This window comes from Trichechus manatus, unplaced genomic scaffold, assembly GCF_000243295.1.
Source record: "Trichechus manatus latirostris isolate Lorelei unplaced genomic scaffold, TriManLat1.0 scaffold00176, whole genome shotgun sequence".
NCBI classification, from domain to species: domain Eukaryota; kingdom Metazoa; phylum Chordata; class Mammalia; order Sirenia; family Trichechidae; genus Trichechus; species Trichechus manatus.
The window spans coordinates 4,164,433-4,190,767 of record NW_004444112.1 but is presented as its reverse complement, the minus strand read 5'-3'; the positions used below and the strand labels follow the sequence as shown (position 1 = coordinate 4,190,767).

Here is a 26,335-nt window from a genome sequence, read left to right as displayed (position 1 = left end):
ACAATTACCCTATTTGCACAGTCGTACCTCATCTCTTGGGTGGGAGTTACAAGATCATGTCGAGAGAGGCCATTCAAAAACAATCCATCATACCGCAGACAAGGAGCTGATGGTGGCATTCATCTCATGGATGGAGAAGGATTGGGAGTCCCTGGTGGTACAGTTGGTTATGCGCTGAGCTGCTAACTGAAAGGACAGTGGTTCAGAACTACCCAGAGGTGCCTAGGAAGAAAGGCCTGGCAGTCTGCTTCTGAAAGATCACATCCTTGAAAATTCTATGGAACAGTTCTACTCTGCAAACACGGGGTCACCATGAGTTGGAATCAACTCAAAGGCAACTGGTTTTATTTAGAGAAAACCTTGTGTATGGATTTCCAAATGTATAGAACAGGTAGAAATTAAGGGGCAATGCTTTGGGTAACGGAAGGGAGTGTGACTCACACAAAGCCAGGTCCCTCAATTAAGAACCTTACATGCCATACAGAAAACTGGGATTATATTTTTGGGAGAGGTCTGGAGAACGGAGCCCCAGAACTGTTGAGTGCCAGAATAAAGCATCTCTACTACTACATAAGGAGCTCTAGTGGCACAGTAGTTAAGCACTTGGCTGCTAACTGAAAGGTTGGCAGTTTGACACAGCTACTCTACAGGAGAAAGATGTGGAGTCTGCTTCTGTAAACATTTACAGCCTTGAAAGCCCTATGGGGCAATTCTACCCTGCACATATGGGGTTGCCACGAGTTGTAACTAACTCAAAAGCAACTGGTTTGTTTTATGTTGTTTGTTGTTCTGACTCATAGTGACCGTATAGAACAGAGTAGAATGTCTCCATAGAGTTTCCAAGGCTGTAATATTTACAGGAGCAGACTGCCACATCTTTCTCCCATGGAGCGGCTGGTGTGTTCAAACCACTGGCCTTTTAATTAGCAACTGATTGATTAACCACAGCACCACCAGGGCTCCTTGGTTTGGTTTATGGAAGGATGAATAAAAGAAACCAAGCAAGGTGCATCCATCACCAGCAGGAGCCGGGCACTCCCGTGTTTGCTCTGTGAACGTGTTTGCTTTAATTCTTACAACCATTTGCTGAAGTGAGGACTCTTTGTTGTGTATTGATGCAGAAATTGAGACTCAAAGAAGTGAGATGACTTCCCCAAGATCATACAGCTGCCCAGTTCCCGATTTGAGAGGCTGGAGTCAAACCCGGGAGTCTGGCTCCTGAGTGGGAAAACCCTCAGCTTAGGGCGGACACACACAGAGGACCAGTGAAGCCCGGCTCCTGTTGCTGGCATTGTTGGAGTCATCATTTCCCAGATGTGAACATCTCGATAACATGAAAGATTTTCTACACAATATAAATTACTTAATTTCACTCAACAATAACATAAAAAGTTGAAACATCAGATAACCATGGCATAACTTGAAAAGTCTACAAATGTGACTGGGTGCAACATCAACAGCTTTCCTACCTGTAACTCACCCTTTCCTTCTAGGCTGTAAGTCTGAGGTTCTAGGGTCAAGTATCTGGCATGAGGGTGGATGGGACTGGTAGTTGCCTGTGGTCGTGGAAAAATTGGATAACAGGAGAGTCTGACGTCCCAGAACACTTACTGTCTGCCCCTCACAGCCCACATGGGGCTGTCCTACCCTCCTGTTGTTCCCCAAAGGTTTCTTGTGTAGGAGGCTTCTTTCTCCCACACTCCCATTGGATTCCGTCAGGGGCAGCATCTGCCTCCTTTCTCAGCCCAGCACACAGGTCGGCATCGAGAGATGTTCTGTTACCTGGGCGTTGAATCTCTCTGCACCTTGTCCAGTAATGGAGTGACAGTGACTGTTCCTATCTAGCAGCCCCAAACCCACTATGCTGCCTCTGTTTGACTTTCTAGGAATCATCGGTGACCTTTGAGGATGTGGTCTTGACCTTCACCAAGGAGGAGTGGGGGCTGCTGAGCCCGGCGCAGAGGAGCCTGTACCAGGAGGTGATGCTCGAGACCTGGAGGCTCAGCATCTCACTGGGTAAGACCTCACCTCTCTCCCGGGTGGGGGATGCACAGCCTCCCTTCTTTATTTTTTTTCTATTTGTCTATCTGTTCTACCTGTCTGTCTGCCTGTGTACCTGCCTACCTATCTCCCTGTCATCTGTCTATCTACTGTCTGTGTATCTATTATCTATCAGCTATTTGTCTATTATCTATTATCATCTATTTGTCTATTATCTATAATCTATCTATTATCTATCTACCTGTTTATTCATTGGTGAAAATATACTCAACAAAACATACACCACTTCAACAATTTCTACATGTACAATTTAGTGACATTAGTTATATTCTTCGAGTTGTGCCACCTTTCTCAACAACCTTTCCCAAACTATTTCACCATGATTAACACAAACTCACTGCCCCCCTAAGCTTCTCATCTATCCTTTCAAGTTGCTGTTGTCAATTTGATCACATATAGATAATTATTTAAAAGAGTGTGATGGTTAAGGTTGTTTGTCAGCTTGGCTCGGACTTTTTGGTAGAGCTTGCCGACTTTTGCTCTGCTATGGATCCTGCATTCCGCCCATCATCATCTGACCTTCGGTTCTTGGGACCTGAGCCAGCAGTGTGCCATCTTACCTGCCGATCTTGGATTTGTTAGCCTTCGCAGCCCACGAGCCAGCAGCCTGTTAGCTAACCTGCTGATCTTGGGTTCATCAGCCCCTGCAGCTTCTTGAGTCAGGAGAAGCCTCCAGCCTGATGCCTGACCCACAAACTTGGGATTTTCCAGCCTGTACAACTGCGTGAGCCATTTCCTTAATATAAATCTCTCTCTCCCTTTCTCCATCCCTCCCCTTCCTTCTCCCCTTCTTCCTCCCTTCCCCTTTCATCCCCCCTCCCCTCCTTTCCTTCCCTCCTTCCTCGGCCTCCCCCCATACATATATATAATATGCTTCACTGGTCTTACTTCTTTAGAGAACCCAGCCTAAGACGCAGAATATAGTGTGCTTAATGCAGACATTCTTTTCTAGTCAGGCTAAACTATTTTTTGGTTCAAAGATGACTTCATGGGACAGTTTCAGCTCAAGATTTCCTCAGGGTAGTAGTTTCAGGGGATCATCGGCCTCCATGGCTCCAGAAAGTCTGGATTCTGTAAGAATTTGAAAATTCTGTTCCGTGTTTTACCCCAATTTGATCAGGATTATTCCATAGAATCATTGATCTAAATGTTCAGTATTGGTAGCTGGGCACCATCCAGTTCTTCTGGTCTCATTGCAGCCTCCCTTCTTGATTCTGTCCTCTTCATCCAGGCCTGGCTGGTGGAGCATTCCTCTGGAGTTCTGCCCTAGTCTGCACAGTATCTACTGAGTCTGGTCTCACCTCCTCCTGCCTGCTGTCCCTTTTTATCCCTCAGAGACCATTGGTTAAGAAACGTGGTCCCCTCATGGAAGGATTTGGATGTTTCTTACAGAACCCAAGGGCAGAATGTCCATGTCTGGGTCACTCACGGGGCCACCAGATGTTGAGCAGTGACTGGGGCAGGGGACCCTCTTGCTCACCTTTTTCTTCCACCTCAGAATTAAGACTTTCTCTTCCATTGTTTTTTGTTGTTGATTTTATTGTTGATTTGTGACTTAAGAGATGCCATGTGTTAACAGAATGGAACTACTCCGTAGTTTTCTTGGCTGTAATCTTTACAGAAGCAGATTGCCAGGTCTTTCTTCTATGGAGCTTCTGGGTGGGCCCTAACCGCCAACCTTTTGGCTAGCAGCTAAGCACATTAACTGTTTGTGTCACTGTCTTAGTTATCTAGTGCCGCTATAACTAACAGAAATTTATTCTCTCACAGTCTCGGAGGCTAGAAGTCTGAATTCAGGTGCCGGCTCCAGGGAAAGGCTTTCTCTATCGCCTTTGGGGGAAGGTCCTTGTCATCATTCTTCCCCTGGTCTAGGAGTTTCTCAGCGCAGGAACCTCAGGTCCAAAGGGCGTGCTCCCTTCCTGGTTCTTCATTCTTGGTGGTAGGAGGTCCCTTTGTCTCTCTGCCTGCTTCTCTCTTTTATACCTGCAGCATGATGATCACTTTTGTGTGTCCTTTCTAGCCATGGTGTTGTAACTCCCACTCAAGCGATTGGGTGGTACTGTGTGATAGGATAATTGTGGTTCACCAAAGGGATTGGACAGTTTTGCCATCCCACTGAGCTTGAAATGAGCCACGCTAGAGGCAGGAAAGAAAAGAACCCACCACCACCAAGGAAGAACAGCCAGGAGCCAGCATGTCCTTTGGTCCCAGGATCCCTGTGCTGAGAAGCTCCTGGAAGCAGGAGACTTAGAGAGAGAGCAACCTGTAACCTGAAGACAGTGAGAAGCAGTGACAGGGGAGATACCTGGCAGCAGAGACCTGGCAGCAAGAGACAGCGCAGTGGGCTTCCTAGCCAATGGAGCAGGAAAGCTCAGTGCCTTCCAGTAGACGCCTAGGGCCAGGGAGAGGCATGCCTGCAAGCATGGCTGAGAAGAGCCTGTCCTGATGGAAGAACTGTAACCTTGAGTCTTCCTGAGCCTGAATTGTGACTGTTACTTCCCTAATAAACCCAATGATCCTGACTATTGTCTGCGAGTTCTGTGTGGCCATTGCAATGAATTATCGAACCCAGCAGAGAAGCATAGAGTGTCATGGGAGGGACAGTTGGTGTCATAATTGGTAAAGATGGTGGACAGAGAAGGTATGCCTGACCTCCGCCTCACAGGAATCACCCTTAGCCTGTTGATCTTAGTTCTCCTTCCCCCTTGTGAAATTAGAAGAGGTCAGACATTGCCCCCATGCCATTTTTACAATATCTCAAAAGAAATTGACTCAAGATATAATCTAGATTGAGTCCCGCCTCATTAACATAACTGTCTCTAACTCTGCCTCATTAACATTGTAGAGGTTAGGATTTACAACAGCAGGACAATATCAGATGACAAAATGGTGGACAACCACACAATACTGGGAATCATGGCCTAGCCAAGTTAGCACACATTTTTAGGGAACACAATTCAATCCATGATAGCTACCCAAGGACAAACAGAGGCAACCTCCATTTTTCAGACAAAGAGTCTTCCAAGAGGCCAATATTCACCTTTTCTTCTTTCTTTCAGATGTTACTAGGTAGTCTTCCCTCACAGAAGAGTTGCTCAGAATTTTGTTTCTAGGATATCCAAGAGCCAAGAGTGACTAGTCTATACTAAGGTCATTAATCAATATTTGCATAATGAATGAAAGAATAAAGCCAAAAACCAGTTACCATTGAGTTGACTCCAACTCATGGCACCCCCACGTGTGTCAGAGTAGAACTTCTCCATAGGGTTTTCTAGGCTGCAGTCTTTACAGAAGAATATAGCTAGGCCTTTCTTCCATGGTGCTGTTGGATAGGTGGGTTCAAACGACCAGTTACCAGCCGAACACAAACTGTTTGCACCACCCAGGGACTTTAAGGCTTTCTCTTCCGAATGACTACTAGCAATCAGGCAATGTCATTTCCAAGTTGTGAAGACTGGTACTTTTCACCCTTCCTGGGCCCCAGAATCACCTGTGGAGCTTTCAAAACTATGGCTTTCCTTGCCTCACCTCCAGAGATTTAGTTTCCCTTGTTCTTTGGGCAGAACCAGGCCTGCCCAGTGGTTCTGATGGACAGGGTGGTGGAGACACACTGACTTAGATTATAGGTCCCTGGGTGTTGTGAATGCATTCATTTGATTATTAACCTAATCAAGGTTAGTGCTCGATTTATCTTACTGTGGTGGCTTGCATGTTGCTGAGGTACTGGAAGATATGCTGCCAATATTTCAAATACTAGCAGAGTCACCTATAGTGGACTGGCTTCAGCTTAGCTTCCAGATTAACACAGACCTGGCAGTCTACATCTGAAAAAGTTGGCCAGCGAAAACCTTATGGATAGCAGTAGATCAATGTCAGATAAAATGCCGGAAGATGAGCCCTTCAGATTGGAAGGCACTCAAAATATGACTGAAGAAGAGCTGCCTCCTCAAAGTAAAGTTGACCTTAATGACGTGGATGGAGCCAAGCTTTTGGGGCCTTCATTTGCTGATGTGGCTTGACTCAAAATGGGAAAAAACAGCTGCAAATATCCATTAAGAATCGGAACGTGGAATGTATGAAGTATGAATTTAGGAAAAATTGGAAATCATCAAAAATGAAATGGAACACATAAACATTGATATCCTATGCATTAATGAGCTGATAGACTGATATTTGCAATTTTGAATCATACAGTCATATGATTTACTATGCCAAGAATAACGAAGAGGAATGGCATTGCATTCATCATCAAAAAGAACATTTCAAGACCTATCCTGAAATATAACACTGTCAATGATAGGATGATATCTGTACATCTACAAGGATGACCAGTTAATGTAACTGTTACTCAAATTTACACACCAACCACTAAGGCCAAACATGAAGAAGTAGAAGATTTTTTACCAACTTTCTGCAGTCTGAAATGGACCCAACATGCAATCAAGATGCATGGATAATTACTGATGATTGGAATGTGAAAGTTGGAAATGAAGAAGAAACAGTAGTTGGAAGATATGGCCTTGGTGATAGAAACAAAGCCAGAGATTGCATGATATAATTTTGCAAGACCAATGAGTTCTTCATAGTAAATACATTTTTTTCATCAACATTGATGGCAACTCTACACATGGACCTTGCCAGATGGAATACTTGGGAATCAAATTGACTACATCTGTGGAAAGAGACAATGAAGAAGCTCAGTATCATCAGTTCGAACAAGGCCAGGGGCTGACTGCAGAAAAGACCAATTGCTTATATGCAAGTTCAAGTTGAAGCTGAAGAAAATAGAACAAGTCCACGAGAGTCAAAGTACAGCTTTGAATATATCCTACCTGAATTTAGAGACCATCTCAAGAACAGATTTGACACATTGAACACTAATGACTGGAGACAAGTTGTAGAATTGACATCAAGGGTATCATACATGAAGAAAGCAAGAGGTCGTTAAAAAGACAGGAAAGAAAGAAAAGACCAAAATGGATGTCAGAAGAGACTCTGAAGCTTGCCTCGAACGTAGAATAGCTAAAGCGAAATGATGAAATAAAAGAGTTGAACAGAAGATTTCAAAGGGCAGCTCAAGAAAACAAAGTAAAGTATTATAATGAAATGTGCAAAGACCTGGAGTTAGAGAACTAAAAGGCAAGAACACGCTCAGCATTTCTCAAGCTGAAAGAACTGAGGAAAAATTTCGAGCCTCAAGTTGCAATATTGAAAGATTCTATGGGGAAAATATTAAATGACGCAGGAAGCATCAGAAGAAGATGGAAGGAATACACAATCACTGTACCAAAAAGAATTGGTCGACATCCAGACATTTCAGGACGTAGCAAATGATCAAGAACTGATGATACTGAAGGAAGAAGTCCAAGCTGCACTGAAGGCATTTTCAAAAAACAAGACTCCAGGAATTGATGGAATACCAATTGAGATGTTTCAACGAACTGATGCAGCACTGGAAGTGTTCACTTGTCTATGCCGAGAAATTTGGAAGATAGCTACCTGGCCAACCAACTGAAAGAGATCCATGTTTGTGCCCATTACAAAGAAAAGTGATCCAACAGGATGCAGAAATTATCACACGATATCATTAATATCACACACAAGTAAAATTTTGCTGAAGATCATTCAAAAGTGGCTGCAGCAGTACATCGACAGGGAAATGCCAGAAATTCAAGCCAGATTCAGAAGAGGATGTGGTACCAGGGATATCACTGCTGATGTCAGATGGATTTTGGCTGAAAGCAGAGAATACCAGAAAGATGTTTACCTGTGTTTTGTTGACTATGCAAAGGCATTCGACTGTGTGGATCTTGAGAAATTATGGGTAACATTGCGAAGAATAGGAATTCCAGGACACTTAATTGTGCTCATGAGGAACCTATACATAGACCAAGAGGCAGTCATTCAAACAAAACAAGGGGATACTGTGTGGTTTAAAGTCAGGAAAGGTGGGTGTTAGGGTTGTATCCTTTCACCATACTTATTCAGTCTGTATGCTGAGCAGATAATCGGAGAAGCTGGACTATATGCATAAGAATGGGGCATCAGGATTGGAAGAAGACTCATTAACAACCTGCAGTATGCAGATGACACAACCTTGCTTGCTGAAAGTGAAGAGGACTTGAAGCACCTACTGATGAAGATCAAAGACCACAGCCTTCAGTATGCATTGCACCTCAACATAAAACAGAAGTCCTCACAACTGGACCAATAAGCAACATCATGATAAGCCAAGAAAAGATTGAAGTTGTCAAAGATTTTATTTTACTTGGATTCACAATCAACGCCCATGGAAATAGCAGTCAAGAAATGGAACATTGCATTGCGTTGGGCAAATCTGCTGCAAAAGACCTCTTTAAGTGTTAAAAAACAAAGATGTCACTTTGAGGACTTAGGTGCACCTGACCCAGGCCATGGTGTTTTCAGTTGCCTCATATGCATGTGAAAGCTGGACAGTGAATAAGGAAGACAAAAGAAGAATTGATGCCTTTGAATTATGGTTTTGGTGAAGAGTATTAAACATACCATGGATTGCCAGAAAAACGAACAAATCTGTCTTGGAAGAAGTACAGCCAGAATGCTCCTTAGAAGCAACGATGGCAAGACTTTGTCTCATATGCACGTTATCAGGAGGGGCCAGTCCCTGGAGAAGGACATCATGCTTGGTAAAGTAGAGGGTCAGCGAAAAAGAGGAAGGCCCTCAATGAGATGGACTGACCCACTGGCTGCAACAATGGGCTCCAGCATAACAACGATTGTGAGGATGGTGCAGGACGGGGCAGTGTTTTCGTTCTGTTGTACATAGGGTTGCTATGAGTCAGACCCTACTCGACAGCACCTAACAAGAACAACTAACCTAAAGTTTGGTGGTTTGTACCCACCCAGTGGCACCATGGAAGAAATGACCTGGAAATCTGCTTCCGTAAAGATTACAGCCAATACCATTAGTGAACATTTTGATCAAAGATTCTGTAGAAGAATCCTGATCAAAGGCGACAAAATATAGAAGAGAACTTCTCATGGAGTCCAGACTTTCTGGAGCCATGAAGGCTAGATGAATGCCTGAAACTATTGCCCCAAGATACTCTGTAAACCTTAAACCAGAAATGTCCCCTGAAGTCTCCTTAAAACAAAGCAATAGTTTAGCTTAACTAGTAAAAAATGACTTCCTTGAGCATTATGCTCTTTTAATATCTCTTAAAAGATATTAAACAACAGCAGCTTGAAAGATTAGATAGGAAACGTAAGGGCAGTGAGTTTATGTTAATGGGGGAGGAACAACTCAGAAAAGGAGGGTAAGAATGCTTGTACAACTTAAAGAATGTAATCAATGTCACTGAATTGTACATGTAGAAACTGTTGTATTGGTGTATGTTTTGCTGTGTATATTCACAACAACAACAAAATAAAATGTAAGCAACGAAACCGTATTTGGTAAAAAATAAAAAAATTTTAAAAATCTCAAATTCTGAAAAGAAAAAAGATTACAGCCAAGGAAGCTCGTGGAGTAATGGGTTTGGTTTTTCGTGTTGGACTTTCGATGAATTAGAAAACAGCTCTCGAAGGAGGTGTCACCTTCCTAGCATCCCATGGGTACTGTGAAGAGTGTGCACCTGGACAGTGTGTAGGATAGAGACCAAGCAGAAAGAATGTTGTGTAGATAGGCAGCACTATCCTCTTCACCTCTGCAGCCCCAAAGATCGTGCTGGTTCCCTTAACTTCCAGGTCATAGGTCATTTTCTTTGCATTGTTGTTGGGTGCCACCGAGTCAATTTTGACTCATAGCAATCCCGTGTGACGGAGTAGAACTGCCCCATGGGGTTTTCTTGGCTGTAATCTTTATGAAAGCAGATCACCAGATCTTTCTCCTGCGGAGCTGCTGGAGGGTTCAAACTGCCAATCTTTTGGATAGCAGCTGAGTGCTTAACCATTTGCACCACAGGGCTTTGAGTACATGGGAGCAACATCAGTTGGAAAGTGTCTCAGTCCTGAATACCATGTTTTATCTTCGTTAGTTACTGACAAATCCATTCTGACTCATGGCGACTTCATTTGTGCAGAGTAGAGTTGTGCTCTCTAGCGTTGTCAAGGCTGTGATGTTTCAGAAGCAGATCCTCAGGCCTTTCTTCTAAGGTGCCTCTGGTTGGGTTTGAACCGCCAACCAATCAGCTAATAGTTGAGTACTTAACTCTTTGCATCACCCAGGGACTCCTCCGTAGAGGTTTTTCTTTTTTTTGTGTGTGTGTGTTTACCAAAACACCTGTGTCTTATTTCTCCACAAACAGGGCGTCCTGTGCCTAAACCAGAATTGATTGACCTACTGGAGCACAGGCAGGAGCTATGGGTGGTGAAGAGAGGTCCCTCCCAAGGCACCTGTCCAGGTGAGTGACTGAGACCCAAGCAGGTGAGGGTTGCTGCACCCTGCTGACTGGGAGTGAGGCACAGCCTCTGGAATTCTACAGGAAGCTTCATGCTATGTCCTTCCTGGGGACCCTAGTTTTAATAAATGGCCCTTCCACCCAAGAAGTGAAGGCCAGGAATGACCTTGAGCAACAACAGTCCCTCTAGACATTGGCCTCTGTCAGACCTCACATCCAGCTTACCTCCTGTCCATTTCTCATCAGATATGTCTCCTGAACCTGTGTCCACCCCCCTCCCTGAGCTCCTGGCAGGTCTGCCCACATCTGTTCTGTGCCTCTGATCACCTCAGCCTCCCGCACCTGCTCCCCCAGCCGCTCAGCCATCACTTCAAACCTTCTCCATGCCCCAAACACTGATGTCCCAGGCTTGGACCAAATTCCTGCTGAAAATAAAGACTCTGTACTTCTGTTTCTTGTTCCTAGTAGGAACTGTAGGGCTTTGTAGTCCAAATTTATTTACTTATGTATGTATGACGGGAGTCCTGGTGGCACAGTGGTGAAGTACTCCACTGCTAACTGAAAGGTCAGCAGTTCAAACCCACCAGTTGCTCCGTGGGAGAAAGATGTGGCAGTCTGTTTCCATAAAGATGACAGCCTTGGAAACCCCATGAGGCAGTTCTACTCTGTCCTGTAGAGTCACTGTGAGTCGGAATCAACTCAGTGGCAGTGGGTTTTTATGAGTCATAAATAGACTTGATGGCACCTTATAATAACAACAGTGAATGTGTAGATCGATTTAGGGGAGAATTGACAACTTTATGTTAGTAATTTCTCCATTTTTATAGGTTTTCTTTACTATCTTGAGGTACATGTTTATAATTTCTCTAGATCTTGTCTAATTTGCTATCCATTCTCCTAGTGTTTCCTTGTGTACAGTAGGTGTAATACATCCCCCTAGATCTTCCTCCTCCTCCGCCATGTTGACCCTGTCCTGGGCATGGCAGTGGCCATCCTCACTGTCACTTGCATCAGAACCCTGGGACTCAGTGCTGTATCGTTCCCTGCCTGCCTTTGTCTCCATGCTCCCACCATCCTCTTTTGCCGCTACAATTCCCTGGGCATCCAGGATTCTCTCTGGACATTCTGTCTCCTTTGCCTGCAGTGTCCCCATTTCTATACATGGTAATACCTACTTCTCCTTTACGACTCAGCTTATAAGGCACCTCTGACACGTCTCTTTCTCGCTCTTATCTGGCTGGGTTAGGTGTCCCCTTCCCTGGGCTTGTGTAGCACCATGGAACTGACTGCCTGCCTTCCTTCCCCCCTCTCTTCCTCTCTCCCTCCCTTCCATCCTTTTCCTTTCTTCTGTCTTTCTTTTCTTCCTTCCTTCCTCACTTTCTCTCTCCCTCCCTCCCTTCGTCCCTTCCTTCCTATATTTCTTATTTTTGGTGAAAACATACACAACAAAACATATACCCCTCAACAATTTTTACAGGTACAGTTCATTGACAGTGGTTACATTCTTCACATTGTGTCAGCATTCTCCCTGACTCTGCCCCTATTGTTTCACCACTGTTAACCCAGGCTGTCTACCCCTTAAAATCCTTGTCTGTGTTTTAGTTACCCTTGTTTATTTAATCCCATATAGATAATTCTTTAAAAGAGTGCAATGCTCAAGGTGAACATTCTTTATTAAATGAGCTAAATTTTTGTTTAGTTTAAAGGTGACTTCATGTGATAGTCTCGGTTCAAGACCTAAAAGTTTCCAGGGGGTACCTCATACCATCAAGAAAGCAGTTCCGGGAGCAGAGCGCATCCTTTGGACTGTGGTCCTTGTGCTGAGAAGCTCCTAGTCCGAGGGAACATTGATGAGAAGGCCGACAGAGAGAGAAAAAGGCTTCCCCTGGAGCTGACGCCCTGAATTTGGACTTTTAGCCTACATTGACTGTGAGGAAATAAATTTCTCTTCGTTGAAACCATCCACTTGTGGTATTTCTGTTATGGTGGCACTAGATGACTGAGACAGAATTTGGTACCAAGAGAGTGGGGTGCTGCTCTAACAGATACCTAAAATGTGGAAGCGGTTTTAAAACTGTGAATGGATAGATGTGTGGCAGTGACAGAGGACCAGCAGCAGCAGAGAACCTACAGCAGCAGAGAAGCAGCAGCAGCAGAACCAGGAGACCGGTGAAAGACGGCACTGGAGCTGACCCACGGAGCGAGAGAGCTGAGTGCCTGTGAGCAGGAGGCTTCCTGGTGGAGCGGGGTGCCTCTGGGCACTTACCGGTGGAGCTAGGCTTGCCGACCCACAGAGCGAGAGAGCTGAGTGTCTGTGTGCACGAGGCTTTCCGGTGGAGTGGGGTGCCTCCGGTCACTTATACCGATGGAGCTCCTGAGCTTTGGAACACTTGCCCCAGCAGGGCAGATGCGGGCATGAGGCCCGAGGGCCAAGAAGCCATAGGAAGCAGAAGCTGAAGAAACAAGGGACACAGGAAGTCGAGCTGCTTCAGTCTCAAAAGCTGGTGCTGAGGAATGCTCTTCACTGCTTGCTTGCGCACGTCCAGGAGCTGCTGGCCCCTGAGTTTGCCCAAGAGCTGCGTCTGTATGGGCACATCTGCATGTACCGGTTCTGCTGCAATATTGAAACGAGGGCCTACCCCGTCGAGCAGTACCTGTGCCGGACCAAGGTGGCTGCAGCCATCATGTACATGATCATGAACAACCTGGACCCAGTGGTGGCTCAGTTTCCCCAGGAGCTCGTGACCTATGGAGGAAGTAGGCAGGTGTTCAACAACTTGGCTCAGTTCTGGCTAGTCATGTCCTGCTTGGCACAGATGACAGAGGGGCAAACTTTGGTCATGTACAGTGTACATCCTCTGGACCTCTTCCCTAGCAAGCCTGACGCCCCGCAACTGGTCATCACTAACGGAATGGTCATTCCCAACTACTTCTCCAGGGCAGCGTATGAGAAGCTCTTTGCCTTAGGAGTCACGATGTATGGTCAGATGACAGCAGGCAGCTACTGCTACATTGGTCCCCAAGGAATCGTCCACGGCACAGTCCTCACCCTGCTAAACGCCGGGTGCCGGTACTTGGGCATCGAGGACTTGGCTGGGAAGGTCTTTGTCACCTCTGGACTCGGTGGAATGAGTGGGGCCCAGGCCAAGGCTGCCGTCATTGTGTGGTACATTGGGGTGATAGCAGAGGTGGATAAAGTAGCGCTTGAGAAGCACCACAAGCAAGGCTGGATGATGGAGGTGACTGACAGCCTGGACCACTGCATCCAGAGGCTCAGGGAAGCAAGGAAAAAGAAGGAGGTGCTCAGCCTTGGCTACCATGGCAACGTGGTGGATCTTTGAGAGCACCTGGTACATGAGCTGGATTCAACGGGATCTCCTGGTGGACCTTGGTCAGATCAGACATCTTCTCACACCCCCTTCAATGGTGGCTACTACTCTGTGCAGCTTGGCTTCTTGGAGGCCCAGAACCTCCTGGCCTCCAACCCTGAAGCATTCAAGAGCCTGATGCAGGAGAGCCTGAGGAGGCAGGTCTCAGCCATCAACAGGTTGGCTCAGGAGAACTTCTTCTTCTGGGACTACAGCAACGCCTTCCTCTTGGAGGCCCAGTGAGCAGGAGCTGACGTGGAGAAGAAACGGGCCAATAAGACAGAATTTCACTACCCCTCGTATGTCCAGCACATTATGGGGGACATCTTCTCCCAGGGATTTGGGCCTTTCTGCTGGGTGTGCACGTCAGGGGACCCCCAGGACCTGGCTGTCACAGACCGGCTGGCCACGTCTGTGCTGGAAGAGGCCATTGCTGGTGGAGTGAACTCGTCCGTGAAGGTGCAGTATATGGACAACATCCGCTGGATCCATGAGGCTGCCAAGCACCAGCTGGTGGTGGGCTCGCAGGCGAGGATCCTGTACTCTGACCAGAAGGGCTGTGTAGCCATTGCGGTGGCCATCAACCATGCCGTTGCCCAGGGGAAGATCAAGGCACCAGTGGTCCTGAGCTGAGACCACCATGATGTGAGTGGCATGGACAGCCCTTTCAGGGAGACTTCCAACATTTACGATGGCTCTGCCTTCTGTGCAGGCATGGCTGTGCAGAACTTCGTGGGAGATGCCTTTCGAGGAGCCATCTGGGTAGCACTTCACAACGGAGGGGGCGTGGGCTGGGGTGAGGTGATCAATGCGGGGGTTTGGCCTTGTGCTGGACGGAACCAAAGAAGCTGAGCAGAGAGCCAAGGCGATGCTCAGCTGGGATGTCTCCAATGGGGTGGCCCGGCGCTGCTGGTCTGGAAATCGGAAGGCCTATGATATCATCTGCCAGACGATGCAAGAGAACAAGGGCTTGGTGGTGACACTCCCACACGAGGTGGCGGATGAGCACCTGCTCCAGAAGGCCCTGCAGCCCCAAGTGGCCTGAGAGCTGGCCGTGGCCCCTTCAGTCATTTTCACCCTTGGTCCCAGGCCTCAACACACAGCCACATGACCCTTCCCCCCTTCTGCTGCACACTTTCCTCCCCTTGCTTCACACACAGCCAGGAAGCAGCAGGTCTCATGCCGGCTAAGGATGCACCCTCAGCCCATGGCAGCGCTCTGCCGTCTCTCCTCAGCCTCACAGCCACTCTGGAGGGCCAGCGAGGCACAGCCAGGTGAAGCCACTTGGCATGACTGCGTGGCTGCCGTGGTCTGCACTCCAGGAGTGCTGTTGGACATGGATGGTTATCACTGAGCCTGCATGTATGGGTCTAATCTGAGCCTCGCACCCCCTCCTCCTACACATGGGCAGACTTTGTTGCGGTGTTTCAGCACCTCACCGCACCTCCTGCATCCATCCGTTCACTTCCTTACCCAGACATTTGTTCACCCAAGCGCTTCCCGTACCTCAGTGCCCCAGGCTGTTGGGGGGGCGGGGGGACAAAAATGCACGACATCATGCTCTTGCCCTGGGAGAGTCTAGGGAATAACCTAGATGGGAAATAAGCAAATAAAATGCAATGTAACACACACACACACACACACACACACACACACACACACACACACACACACAAAAAGTTGTTTTTAGGTAATAGATTTAAGGTTCCTCCAGTCACAATGTATCCAGTAAGTCTTGGTTTCCAGTAAGAATGTGAAATTCTGTTCCACATTTTTTTCTGTCCCTTTGATCAAGGATCCAACTATTGGATCCAACTATTGGATCCTTGATCAAAGTGTTCAGTAATGGTAGCTAGGCACCATCCATTTCTTCTGGTCTCATGGCAAAGGAGGTAGTAGTTCATGGAGGCAATTAGACCTGTAGTCTGTTTCCTTCTCTGTTTCCCAGATCTCCTCCCTGTTGCTCCAGGCGATTAGAGACCGATTGTTGTATCTTGGAGGGACATTGTTTCTTAGAGCAAACCCAGCACACACAATGTCACTGCTGTTCTGTCCACCCAGCCCCTCTCTGGACAGTGAGGAGAGGGCTGCCCTCCATCCCTCTGTCCCCTGCCTCCTCACTACTTCCCCTTTAAAGGTGTCAAGAGTCCAAGGACCAGCAAAGAAAGAAACTGCAAACCTGAGTTTCAGAGATGGCAAAACTCAGCAGGCACAAGAGACACTGCTTGCATCTTCCTTTTCACCCTGACGTACTTTGTTTCATCTACGTTGGCATCACTAACAGGGCCCTTTATTGGATTCCCTTCAGGTGACAGAGCAAAACTGGACACCACTGAGCCAACACTTTCTTACCTGGCTTTGTCTGAGGGACCTTCACTCCATGGGCGACTGACTGAGGGAGACTCTGGTGATTCCAGGTTGGGGCGATCCAGGAGATGGGAAAGACCATCAGAAATACAGAGAGGCCAATTGAGGACAAGGAGAGCCCCCCAGAAGGAAACCTCCTCTGGGGAGATGAGCCCTGAATGTGACGACATGGAGACAGGTGACATTCTGTGCTCTGAGGATTCACAGGAACGAGTCCCTCCAGGAGATGCTCTCTATGAGTGTGACTCACATGAGACAGGCCAAGACCGCTTGATTCATGGAGGGAAGAACCCACACAAGTGCAAGGAACAGGACATGTTTGACAAGAATCTTTTCGTGCGAAGTCAATGGACTCAGGCTGGTGCGAAGCCACCGGAATACAGCAAGTGCGGCAAAGCCTTTCTTGAGGGGGCAGCTGCCACGCGACCCTGCAGCAACCACACCAAGGAGAAGCCCTATGCATGCATCGAGTGTGGGAAGGCCTTCAGCCGCAGGTCCCACCTCACAGAGCACCAGCGGATTCACAGTGGCGTGAAGCCCTATGAGTGTGACGAGTGCAGGAAGTCCTTCACCCGCCGGTCCCATCTCACTGACCACCAGCGGACTCACACTGGGGAGAAGCCCTACATGTGCAACGAGTGCGGGAAGGCCTTCAGCCACAATTCTGATTTCATTCGGCACAGCAGGACCCACACGGGAGAGAAACCCTTTGAGTGCAGCGAGTGTGGGAAGGCCTTCTGCGACAGCTCTTCCCTCAGCCGACACAAGACGAGCCACTCGCAGATGAAGTCCTACCAGTGCAGCGAATGTGGGAAGTCCTTCAGCTATAGCTCATCCCTCAGTACCCACCGGAAGATTCATGGTGGGGTGAAGCCCTATGAGTGTACACAGTGTGGGAAGGCCTTTCATCAGAAGGCAGACCTCAGTCGGCATCAGAGAATTCATGTCAGGCAAAGACCTTGTTAAAATAACAAGGACCGTGAAGATCCCTGGGTAGCACACCAATGGTTTATGCTCAGCTACTAGCTAAAATGTTGGTGGTTTGAACCCACCCAGCAGCACCTTGGAAGAGAGGCCTGGCACTCTGCTTCCATAAAGATCACAGCCAAGTAAACCCTGTGAGACAGTTCTACTCTGTCACAAGGGGTCACTATGAGTCAGAATCTACTTGATGGTACCCAACAACAATATATGTAGTATATGTAAACATACATTTACATACAGTACATATATATAACATTTGTAAATATATATGTATAACATATTTATACGTATTATATATATACACGTGTGTATATGTATGTTGCTGTCAAGCCAGCTCCTGTGACTCATGATGACCTTATGAATAACAGAATGAAAAGTTGCCTGGCATATATATGTGTGTGTGTATACATATATGTACACATGTCTAGGAGCCTTGGTGGCACAATGGTTAAGCAATCAGCTGCTAATCGAAAGGTTGGAGGTTCGAACTCACCCAGCGGCACCTTGGAAGAAAGACCTGGTAATCTGCTTCTGTAAAGATCACAGCCAAGTAAACCCTATGGGGCAGTTCTACTCTGTCGCACACTGGGTCTCCTAAGTCACAAATCAACAACAAAAACAAAATAACAAGTATCAACTGTGGCAAGTCATCAGGCTAGAGAAAAAAATCTTAAACATAACATCTGGCGATTCATGTGGAAGAGAAACCCCTTCTTTCCTCAGGTGCCCAGGCTGTGCTGTAAGCATGGTTCTACCCCTAGCGGAACCTCTGCACTGCAGGGATTGGAGGCTGATCTTGCTCCCCAAACACTCTGTGGTTCTCAGAAAAGAGCCTTTCTTTCCACAGCTGAGGACTGTTTGGTATAACATGGCCCACACAGAGACCTGAGCCTCTGTTTGTCCCAAAGCAGGAGTGACAGGCAGTCCAGTGGAGGAAGGAGCCCCTGGGCTTTGCTCCCTCACCGTCCACTCTTCTGTGTTCAAGGGGTCAGCTCTGCTGTTGCTCGTATGGTGGGCAAGAGTCGTGAGAGGCTGCTCCTCATCCACACAACCACACACATTGTCCTGGGCAGTGGGACACATGGGTGTTGGAGACATGGGCCTTGCCTTTGAGCAGGGCAAGAGCTCACCATCTAGGGTAGGAAACACACATGAAAACACAGGTACGATCAGGCAACTCATCTGTGCTATGACAACAGTGTACCATCGTCCTCACAGAACAACATGAAGAGCAGGGTCAAAACTTGGAGGTGGAAGAGACCCCAGATTATTGCCCTGAGATAAGCTTTAAGCCTTGAGCAGAAACAATCTCCTAAAGTCATCTTTTAACTAAATACAGGTAATCTCCAACGTACAACGTGTTCGAGCTACAATGCACTGCACTTACAACCGCCCTTTTTTTAATTGTACATCTTATCATTAGGAATACGTACTACATACAATGTTGCAGCGTGTAATTTGCTTACGTTGCTGATGTTATCATTCTCAGGTGTTCACTTGCAGATGTTCAGAGATCGAATTTGTAAAGATACTGATAATAAAAAGATACAATAATGAAAACTAAAAAACAATGAGGTATTAGACTTATATCAGAACCAACTTACGATGGAGTCATCAGAACGGAACCCCATTGTAAGTCAGGAACTAGTGTTAACAGGTTAGCTCTAAAAGTAAAGAATTTCACCCTTGAGAACAGTGGTTTTTAAAAAATTATTTGAGACCAAACAGACAACAGTTACTCTAAAGCACAGATGAGAAGTTTGGCCGGGGTGGGGGTTGGGGCGGGGAGGCAGTGAGACTAAATTAATGGGGGTGGAACAGCTAGAATGGAAATAATGAGAATGTTGACAAACTGAAGATTGTATCCAATATCTTGGAACATTATTTGAAGAAACTGTTGAATAGGAACCTGTTTTGCTGTGTGTATTTTCACCAAAAATACGATAAAATATTAAAAAGCAAGACTTGGGAGTGGGAGGACAGATGTGCCTTTGGAAGCGTGGTCTGGTGGCTAAGTGCTTGGATACTGGGCTACATCGGGATTCCAGCCCTTCTGAACTGTGCCTGTCATGAACCAGGTTACCTTGGTTCTGTCACTTCTCCCGGGCATCTCTTTTCTGTCAGCGTGGCAAGACGGATGTTCAAGCATGGGAAGAGGAGGTGAAGATAAGGAGACGTGTGCACCCCATGAACGATGAAGGAGCCTTAGCCAGGTTCAAGGTGGGAAAGAGCATTACTGGCAAAGGGAACATCATGCGTGTCTAGAGGGGGGCAGGACAAGACTGACAGGGCTTCATAGGTCGTAATGAGAAATCTAGGTTTTGTTCTAACTGCTCTGGGAGGCAGCTGAGGAAGAAATTAAGCAGAACCAGGACATCACCAGGAGCTGTGGTGGCACAGTGGTTAAGCGCTCAGCTGCTAACGGAAAGGTCAGTGGTTCAAACCCACCCAGCGGCTCCATGGGACAAAGATGTGGCAGTCTGTTTCTGTAAAGATTACAGCCTTGGAAACTATGGGGCAGTTTTACTGTCCTATACGGTCGTTGTAAGTCTGAATTAACTCCACAGCAATGGGCTTGGTCAGTAGGTTGGGACACTATCTGCTTTGTTTTACACCTCTTCGGCGTTGTTAGTTGCCATCGAGTCAATTCCGACTCATAGCAACTACATGGGACAGTAGAACTGCCCCATAGGGTTTTCTTTGTTGTAATCTTTCACAGGAGCACATCGCCAGGTCTTTCTCCCATACAGTCACTGGGTGGGTTCGAATTGCCGACCTTTCCATTAGTGTGTGGGTGATGGCCAATGTAGGTTCCAACAGTGAGTTGATGGCAAACTGTCCTAGCATGGTGGCATTGGCGGTGGTGGGAGAGGGTGACCTGGGACTTGCGAGGAGGCAGAAGTGACAGGATATGTGGATGGATGGGATGAGGAGGCGAGACCTCAGCTTAGGAATGACCCTTCTTCCCCTCCCTCAGTGCGCAAGAGATAACCCTTCCCACTTGTGGGAGTGTGAAGTATGGCCTGGACTCCTGTTTAGATTGCTTTGCATGAGAGAAGCCAAAGTGCTGTTTTCTGAGACACAGAAAAATTAGGTCTCCTCCTTGTCCCTGTGATGGTTAAAATGGGCAGTTGAGTTGTCCATAGCCTTGTTTAGCCAAGACAGAAGGAGCCCTGGCCCTGACCATGTTCAGTGACACTGGGCAGGAGGCCTGTGGGGTAGAGGTGCAGGTCTGTGGGCTTCGTTCCCAGCTATGCTACATCCCAGCCATGACTCAAGGCAACTCAGGGGTCTTTGGGGGCCTTGGTTTTCTCCTCTGTAAAGTGGGCAAAAGGAGCCCTGGTGGCACAGTGGTTAAGCATTTGGCTGCTAACCAAAAGGTTGGTAGTTCGAACTCACCAGCTGCCCTGCGGGAGAAGGATGTGGCAGTCTGCTTTCATATAATTTGCCAATTGCCGTCGATTCTGACTCATAGTGATCCTATAGGACAGAGTAGAACTGCCCCGTGGGGTTTCCAAATCTGTAATCTTTACAGAAGCAGACTGCCACATCTTTCTTCCATGGAGGGGCTGGTAGGTTTGAACCACAGACCTTTCATTTAGCAGTCAATAGCTTAACCACTGTGCAACCAGAGCTCCTTTCTGTAAAGATGACAGCCTAGAAAACTTTATGGACAGTTCTACTCTGTCCTGTATGGTTGCTATGAATTGGAATAAACTCGATGACAATGAGTAAACTGGGGAAGAAGTTTCTGGGTGGCACAAATGATTAAGCACTGTACTACTAACTGAAAGGTTGGCGGTTCATACGCACCCAAGGGTCCCTTAAAAGACAGACCTGGTGATCTGCTACCGAAAGTTCACAGCCTTGAATACCCTACTCTGCACACATGGGGTCACCAGGAGTCAGAATTGACTCAATGGTGACTAACAACAACAACGATCTGGGTAATCTAATCACCGTTGGAAGCCTGGGCTCCTTGATCTGTGAAAAGAGAGAGAGTGTGGACGGAACTACCTCCTGGGGCTGGTGTGCCGATCAGACGACACGGTGTTGTCAACTGCCTGGTGGTGTTTGGATATGCTCAAATGTCAGCTCTTGTTAGCATTACTCATTTGTTACCCCTTTGTAACATCCTTTCTCTCCCGCCCACCTTCCTGAGACTTAACGTTTTCAAGATACAAGAATAATATACAAAACTTTGTAATTCTGTGTAATAGCAATGGATAAATGGAAATTAAAGTAAAACATTATATATCACATATATAAAATATTTATAGATAAAGAAGATATGTAAGACTAATATGATGCGGGTGGGTCCTGCCCAGCAGGACCCCTCGAGTCAACTGAGAGACACCAGGACTTTGAGAAAGAGAAAGTAGACTACATTGCAAGCCAGTCAAGCAAGGAGCTCTGAGACTAAGTCTCAAATCAAGCTCTCTGAGTTTTGGGATTCTAGGGCAGTTATAGGGTTCAGGATTGGGAATTTATGCATAATATGTGAAGTTTCTGGGAATAGATGGGCAATTCCAGGAACTAACATGTATAGAAATGTAGTGTGTGGGGGTGCAATATGGCAGCTAGGGGGCATGTGTTTTTGGGGGGATATGACATGAACTTCATTTAAGGACAGCTTTGCGGCTTATTGCTCATGTCTGAATGGAGTTGGTGGCGGATGGTAGTGAAGCAGCCTTGAGCAGAGAAGCAGTAAGACAGCCTTGAGCTGCTACACAGAATGCCTTATCAGGAACTCACAGACCCAGGTATGATGGGAAGAGAGGGAAGAGTTTAACCCTGTTGGTTACAAGACCTATACACAGAAAATTAAAAAAAAACAAAAACGATTGCTGACAAAAATTAAGGTCTAAATAAAAGGACAGTTATGTTTATGAATTGAAGCACTCAACATTTAGATACTATTTCTAAATTGATCTATAGATCAAATGCATGTTGTTGTTAGGTGCCTTCGAGTTGGTTCTGACTCATAGCGACCCTGTGTACAACAGAACTAAACACTGCCGTGTCCTGCGCCATCCTCACGATTGTCATGCTTGAGCCCATTGTTGCAGCCACTGTGTCGATTCATCTCATTGAGGGTCTTCCTCTTTTTCACTGACTGTCTGCTTTATCAAGCATGATATCCTTCTCCAGGGACTGGTCCCTGCTGGTAACATGTCCAAAGTATGTGAGATGAAGTCTCGCCATCCTTGCTTCTAATGAGCATTCTGGCTGTACTTCTTCCAGAACAGATTTGTTCATTCTTATGGCAGTATATATTCAGTATTCTTTGCCAACACCATAATTAAAAGGCATGGATTCTTCTGTGGTCTTCCTTATTCATTGTCCAGCTTTCACTTGCATATGAGGCAATTGAAAACACCATGGCTTGTGTCAGGCACACCTTAGTCCTCAAAGTGACCTCTTTGCTTGTTAACACTTTGAAGAAGTCTTTTGCAGCAGATTTTCCCAATGCAATGCGTCTTTTGATTTCTTGACTTCTGTTGATTGTGGAAAAATGAAATCCTTTACAACCTTTATATTTCTCTGTTTATCATGGTGCTTACTGTTCCAGTTGTGAGGAGTTTTGTTTTCTTTATGTTGAGGTGCAATCTATACTAAAGGCTGTGGTCGTTGATCTTCACCTTCATCAGTAAGTGCTTCAAGTCCTCTTCACTTTCAGCAAACAAGGGTGTGTCATCTGTATATTGCAGGTTGTTAATGAGTCTTCCTTTAATCTTGATGCCCCATTCTTCTTCATATAGTCTACCTTCTCAGATTATCTGCTCAGCATACAGATTGAATAGGTATGGTGAAAGGGTACAACCCTAACGCACACCTTTTCCTGACTTTAAACCACACAGTATTCCCTTGTTCTGTTTGAATGAATGCCTCTTGGTCTAAGTACAGGTTCCTCATGAGCACAATTAAGTGTTCTGGCGTTCCCACTCTTTGCAGCGTTATCCATAGTTTGTTATGATCCACACAGTCAAATGCCTTTGCATACTTAATAAAACACAGATAAACATCTTTTGGGTATTCTCTGCTTTCAGCCAAATTCCATATGACATCAGCAATGATATCCCGTGTTCCACATCCTCTTCTGAATCTGGCGTGAATTTCTGGCAGTTCTCTGTTGATATACTGCTGCAACCTCTTTTGAATGGTCTTCAGCAAAATATTACTTGTGTGTGATATTAATGATATTGTTCAATAATTTTCGCATTCTGTTTGATCGCCTTTCTTTGGAATGGGCACAAATATAGATCTCTTCCAGTTGGTTGGCTAAGTAGCTGTCTTCCAAGTTTCTTGGCATAGATGAGTGAGCACCTCCAGCACTGCAGCCTTTTTCTGAAACATTTCAACTGGTATTCTGTCAATTCCTGGAGCCTTGTTTTTTGCCAGTGCTTTCAGTGCAGCTTGGACCTCTTCCTCCAGTACCATCGGTTTTGAGCATATGCTAGCTCCTGAAATGGTTGAATGTCAACCAGTTCTTTTGGGTACAGTGACGCTGTGTAATCCTTCCATCTTCTTTTGTTGCTTCCTGTGTCATTCAATATTTTGCCCATAGAATCCCTCAGTACTTCAAATCGAGGCTTGAATTTTTTCTTCACGTCTTTCAGCCTGAGAAATGCTGAGCGTGTTCTTCCCTTTTCGTTTTCTAACTCCAGGTCTTTCTGCATAGCATTGTAATATTTTAGTTTGTCTTCTCGAACTTCCCTTTGAAATCTTCTGTTCAGCTCTTTTACTTCATCATTTCTTCCAGTCACTTTAGCTACTCTATGTTCAAGAGCAAGTTTCAGAGTCTCTTCTGACATCCATTTTGGTTTTTTATTTCTTTCCTGTCTTTTTAGTGACCTTTTGCTTTCTTCATGTATGATGCTCTTGATGTCTTCCCACAACTCATCTGGTCTTTGGTCATTAGTGTTCAATGCATCAAATCTATTCTGGAGATGGTCTCCAAATTCAAGTGGGATAGACTCAAAGTTGTATTTTGGCTCTATTGGACTTGTTTTAATTTTCTTCAACTTCAACTTGAGCTTGCATTTGAGCAATTGATGGTCTGTTCCGCAGCTGGCCCTCGGCCTTGTTCTGACAATGTTGAGTTTTTCCATTGTCTCTTCCATAGATATGGTTGATTTGATTCCTGTGTTCTCCATCCGGTGAGGTCCATATGCATAGTCACTGTTTATGTTGTTGAAAAAAGGTATTTACAATGAAGAAGTCATTGGTCTTGCAAAAGTCTATCATGCGGTCTCCGGCATAATTTCTATCACCAAGACCATATTTTCCAACTATTGTTCCTTCTTTGTTTCCAACGTTTGCATTCCAGTTACCAGTAATTATCAATGCATCTTGATTGCATGTTTGATCAATTTCTGACTGCAGAAGTTGGTAAAAATCATCTGTTTCCTCATTTTTGGCTTTATTGGTTGATGCATAAATTTGAATAATAATTATATTAAATGGTCATCCTTGTAGATGTATGGATATTATCCTATCACTGACAGTGTTGTATTTCAGGATAGATCTTGAAATGTTCTTTTTGATGATGAACGTTACCCCATTCCTCTTCAATTTTCATTTCTGGCACAGTAGACCTAGACCATATGATTATCTGATTTAAAATGGCCAATACTAGTCCATTTTGGCTCACTGATGCTTAGGATATGAATGTTTATGCGTTCCATTTCATTTTTGATGACTCCCAATTTTCGTAGATTCATATTTGATACATTCCAAGTTCCGATTACTAATCGATGTTTACAGCTGTTTCTTCCCATTTTGAGTTATGCCACATCAGCAAATGAAGGTCCGAAAAGCTTGACTCCATCCATGTCGTTAAGGTCGACTCTACTTTGAGGAGGCAGCTCTTCCTCAGTCGTATTTTGAGTGCCTTCCAACCTGAGGGGCTTATCTTCCAGCACTATATCAGACAGTGTTCCGCTGCTATTCATAAGGTTTTCACTGGCCAGTTTTTTCAGAAGTAGACTGTCAGGTCCTTCTTCCTAGTCTGACTTAGTCTGGAAGGTCTGCAGAAACCTGTCCACCAAGAGTGACACCCTTCTGGTATTTGAAATACCAGTGGCGAAGCTTCCAGTATCACAGCAATACTCAAGCCACCACAGTGCAACAAACTGACAGACTCGTAGTGGATGTATATGTATACGTGTGTGGAATTGCTTTTGCAACTGTGTTGAGAATCAGATAAATTGATTTTCAACAAAGTTGCAAAAGTAACTCCATTGAGAAAAGATAGTCTTTTAAGCCAGTGTTGCTAAAGAAGTTGTGTATCCATAACTTAAAATTTCAAAAAAGAAAAAAATTTGATACACATCACACACCAATATAAAAATTAAAATGGATCATAGAACAAAAAACATAAAACCTAAAACTATAAAACTCATAGCAAAATATGGTAAAAACTGTATTTGAATTAGGCATCTATTTTGTATATATGACATCAAAAGAACAGTCCATAAAAGTACAAATGAATAAATTAGACTTTATGAAAATTAAGAACTTCTTAGTTTTCTTCTCTGAATTTCTTCTGGGAAAGACACCATAAAAATAATGAAACAACGAGCTACAGACTGGGAAAACATACTGGCAAGTATATCTAATACAAGACTTTAATTGAGATTATATTAAAAAATATCAAAATGCAATAATAAGGAACAAACATACGAACAAATATTTCACCAAAGAAGATACATGGCTGGCAAATAAAAAATGAAAACTGCTCAACATCGTAAGTCACTAGAGAAATGTGAGTTATAATAAAAATAAGGTACACAGCTATTAGAATAATTAAAATTAAACAAAACAAAACAACGTTGACTATACCAAGTATTGAAGAGGATATGGAGGAACTGGAAATCTAATACATTGTTGTTGGTAATTAAAACTGGTACACTTTAGAAGTCAGACTGTCAGTTCCTTAAAAGGTTAAACATTCATCTACTCTGACAGAGGAACTGAACTCCTAGATATTAAACCAAGTGAAATGAAAGCACATGTCCATAAAACAATGTGTGCATACAAAACAAGAAAATTACAGACCAATATCTCTCATGAATATAGATGCAAACATTCTTAACAAAACTCTAGCCAATAGAATTCAGCATCATATCAAAAAAATAATACACCACGAGCAAGTAGGATTCATACCAGGTATGC

The 26,335-nt window shown here is 45.2% G+C and overlaps 1 protein-coding gene and 1 pseudogene across 1 annotated transcript in view; both read left to right on the top strand.

The window, feature by feature from the left end:
- Window positions 1-26,335, top strand: part of LOC101349994 (zinc finger protein 135-like) — a 46,201-nt gene that overhangs the window by 8,316 nt on the left and 11,550 nt on the right. The window contains 3 exon segments of the mRNA XM_023741206.1: window positions 1,887-2,016; window positions 10,347-10,442; window positions 16,116-17,124. Of these exon segments, the coding sequence (XP_023596974.1) occupies window positions 1,887-2,016; window positions 10,347-10,442; window positions 16,116-17,124 (1,235 nt within the window).
- LOC111818978 (urocanate hydratase pseudogene) lies at window positions 11,419-14,852 on the top strand (annotated as a pseudogene).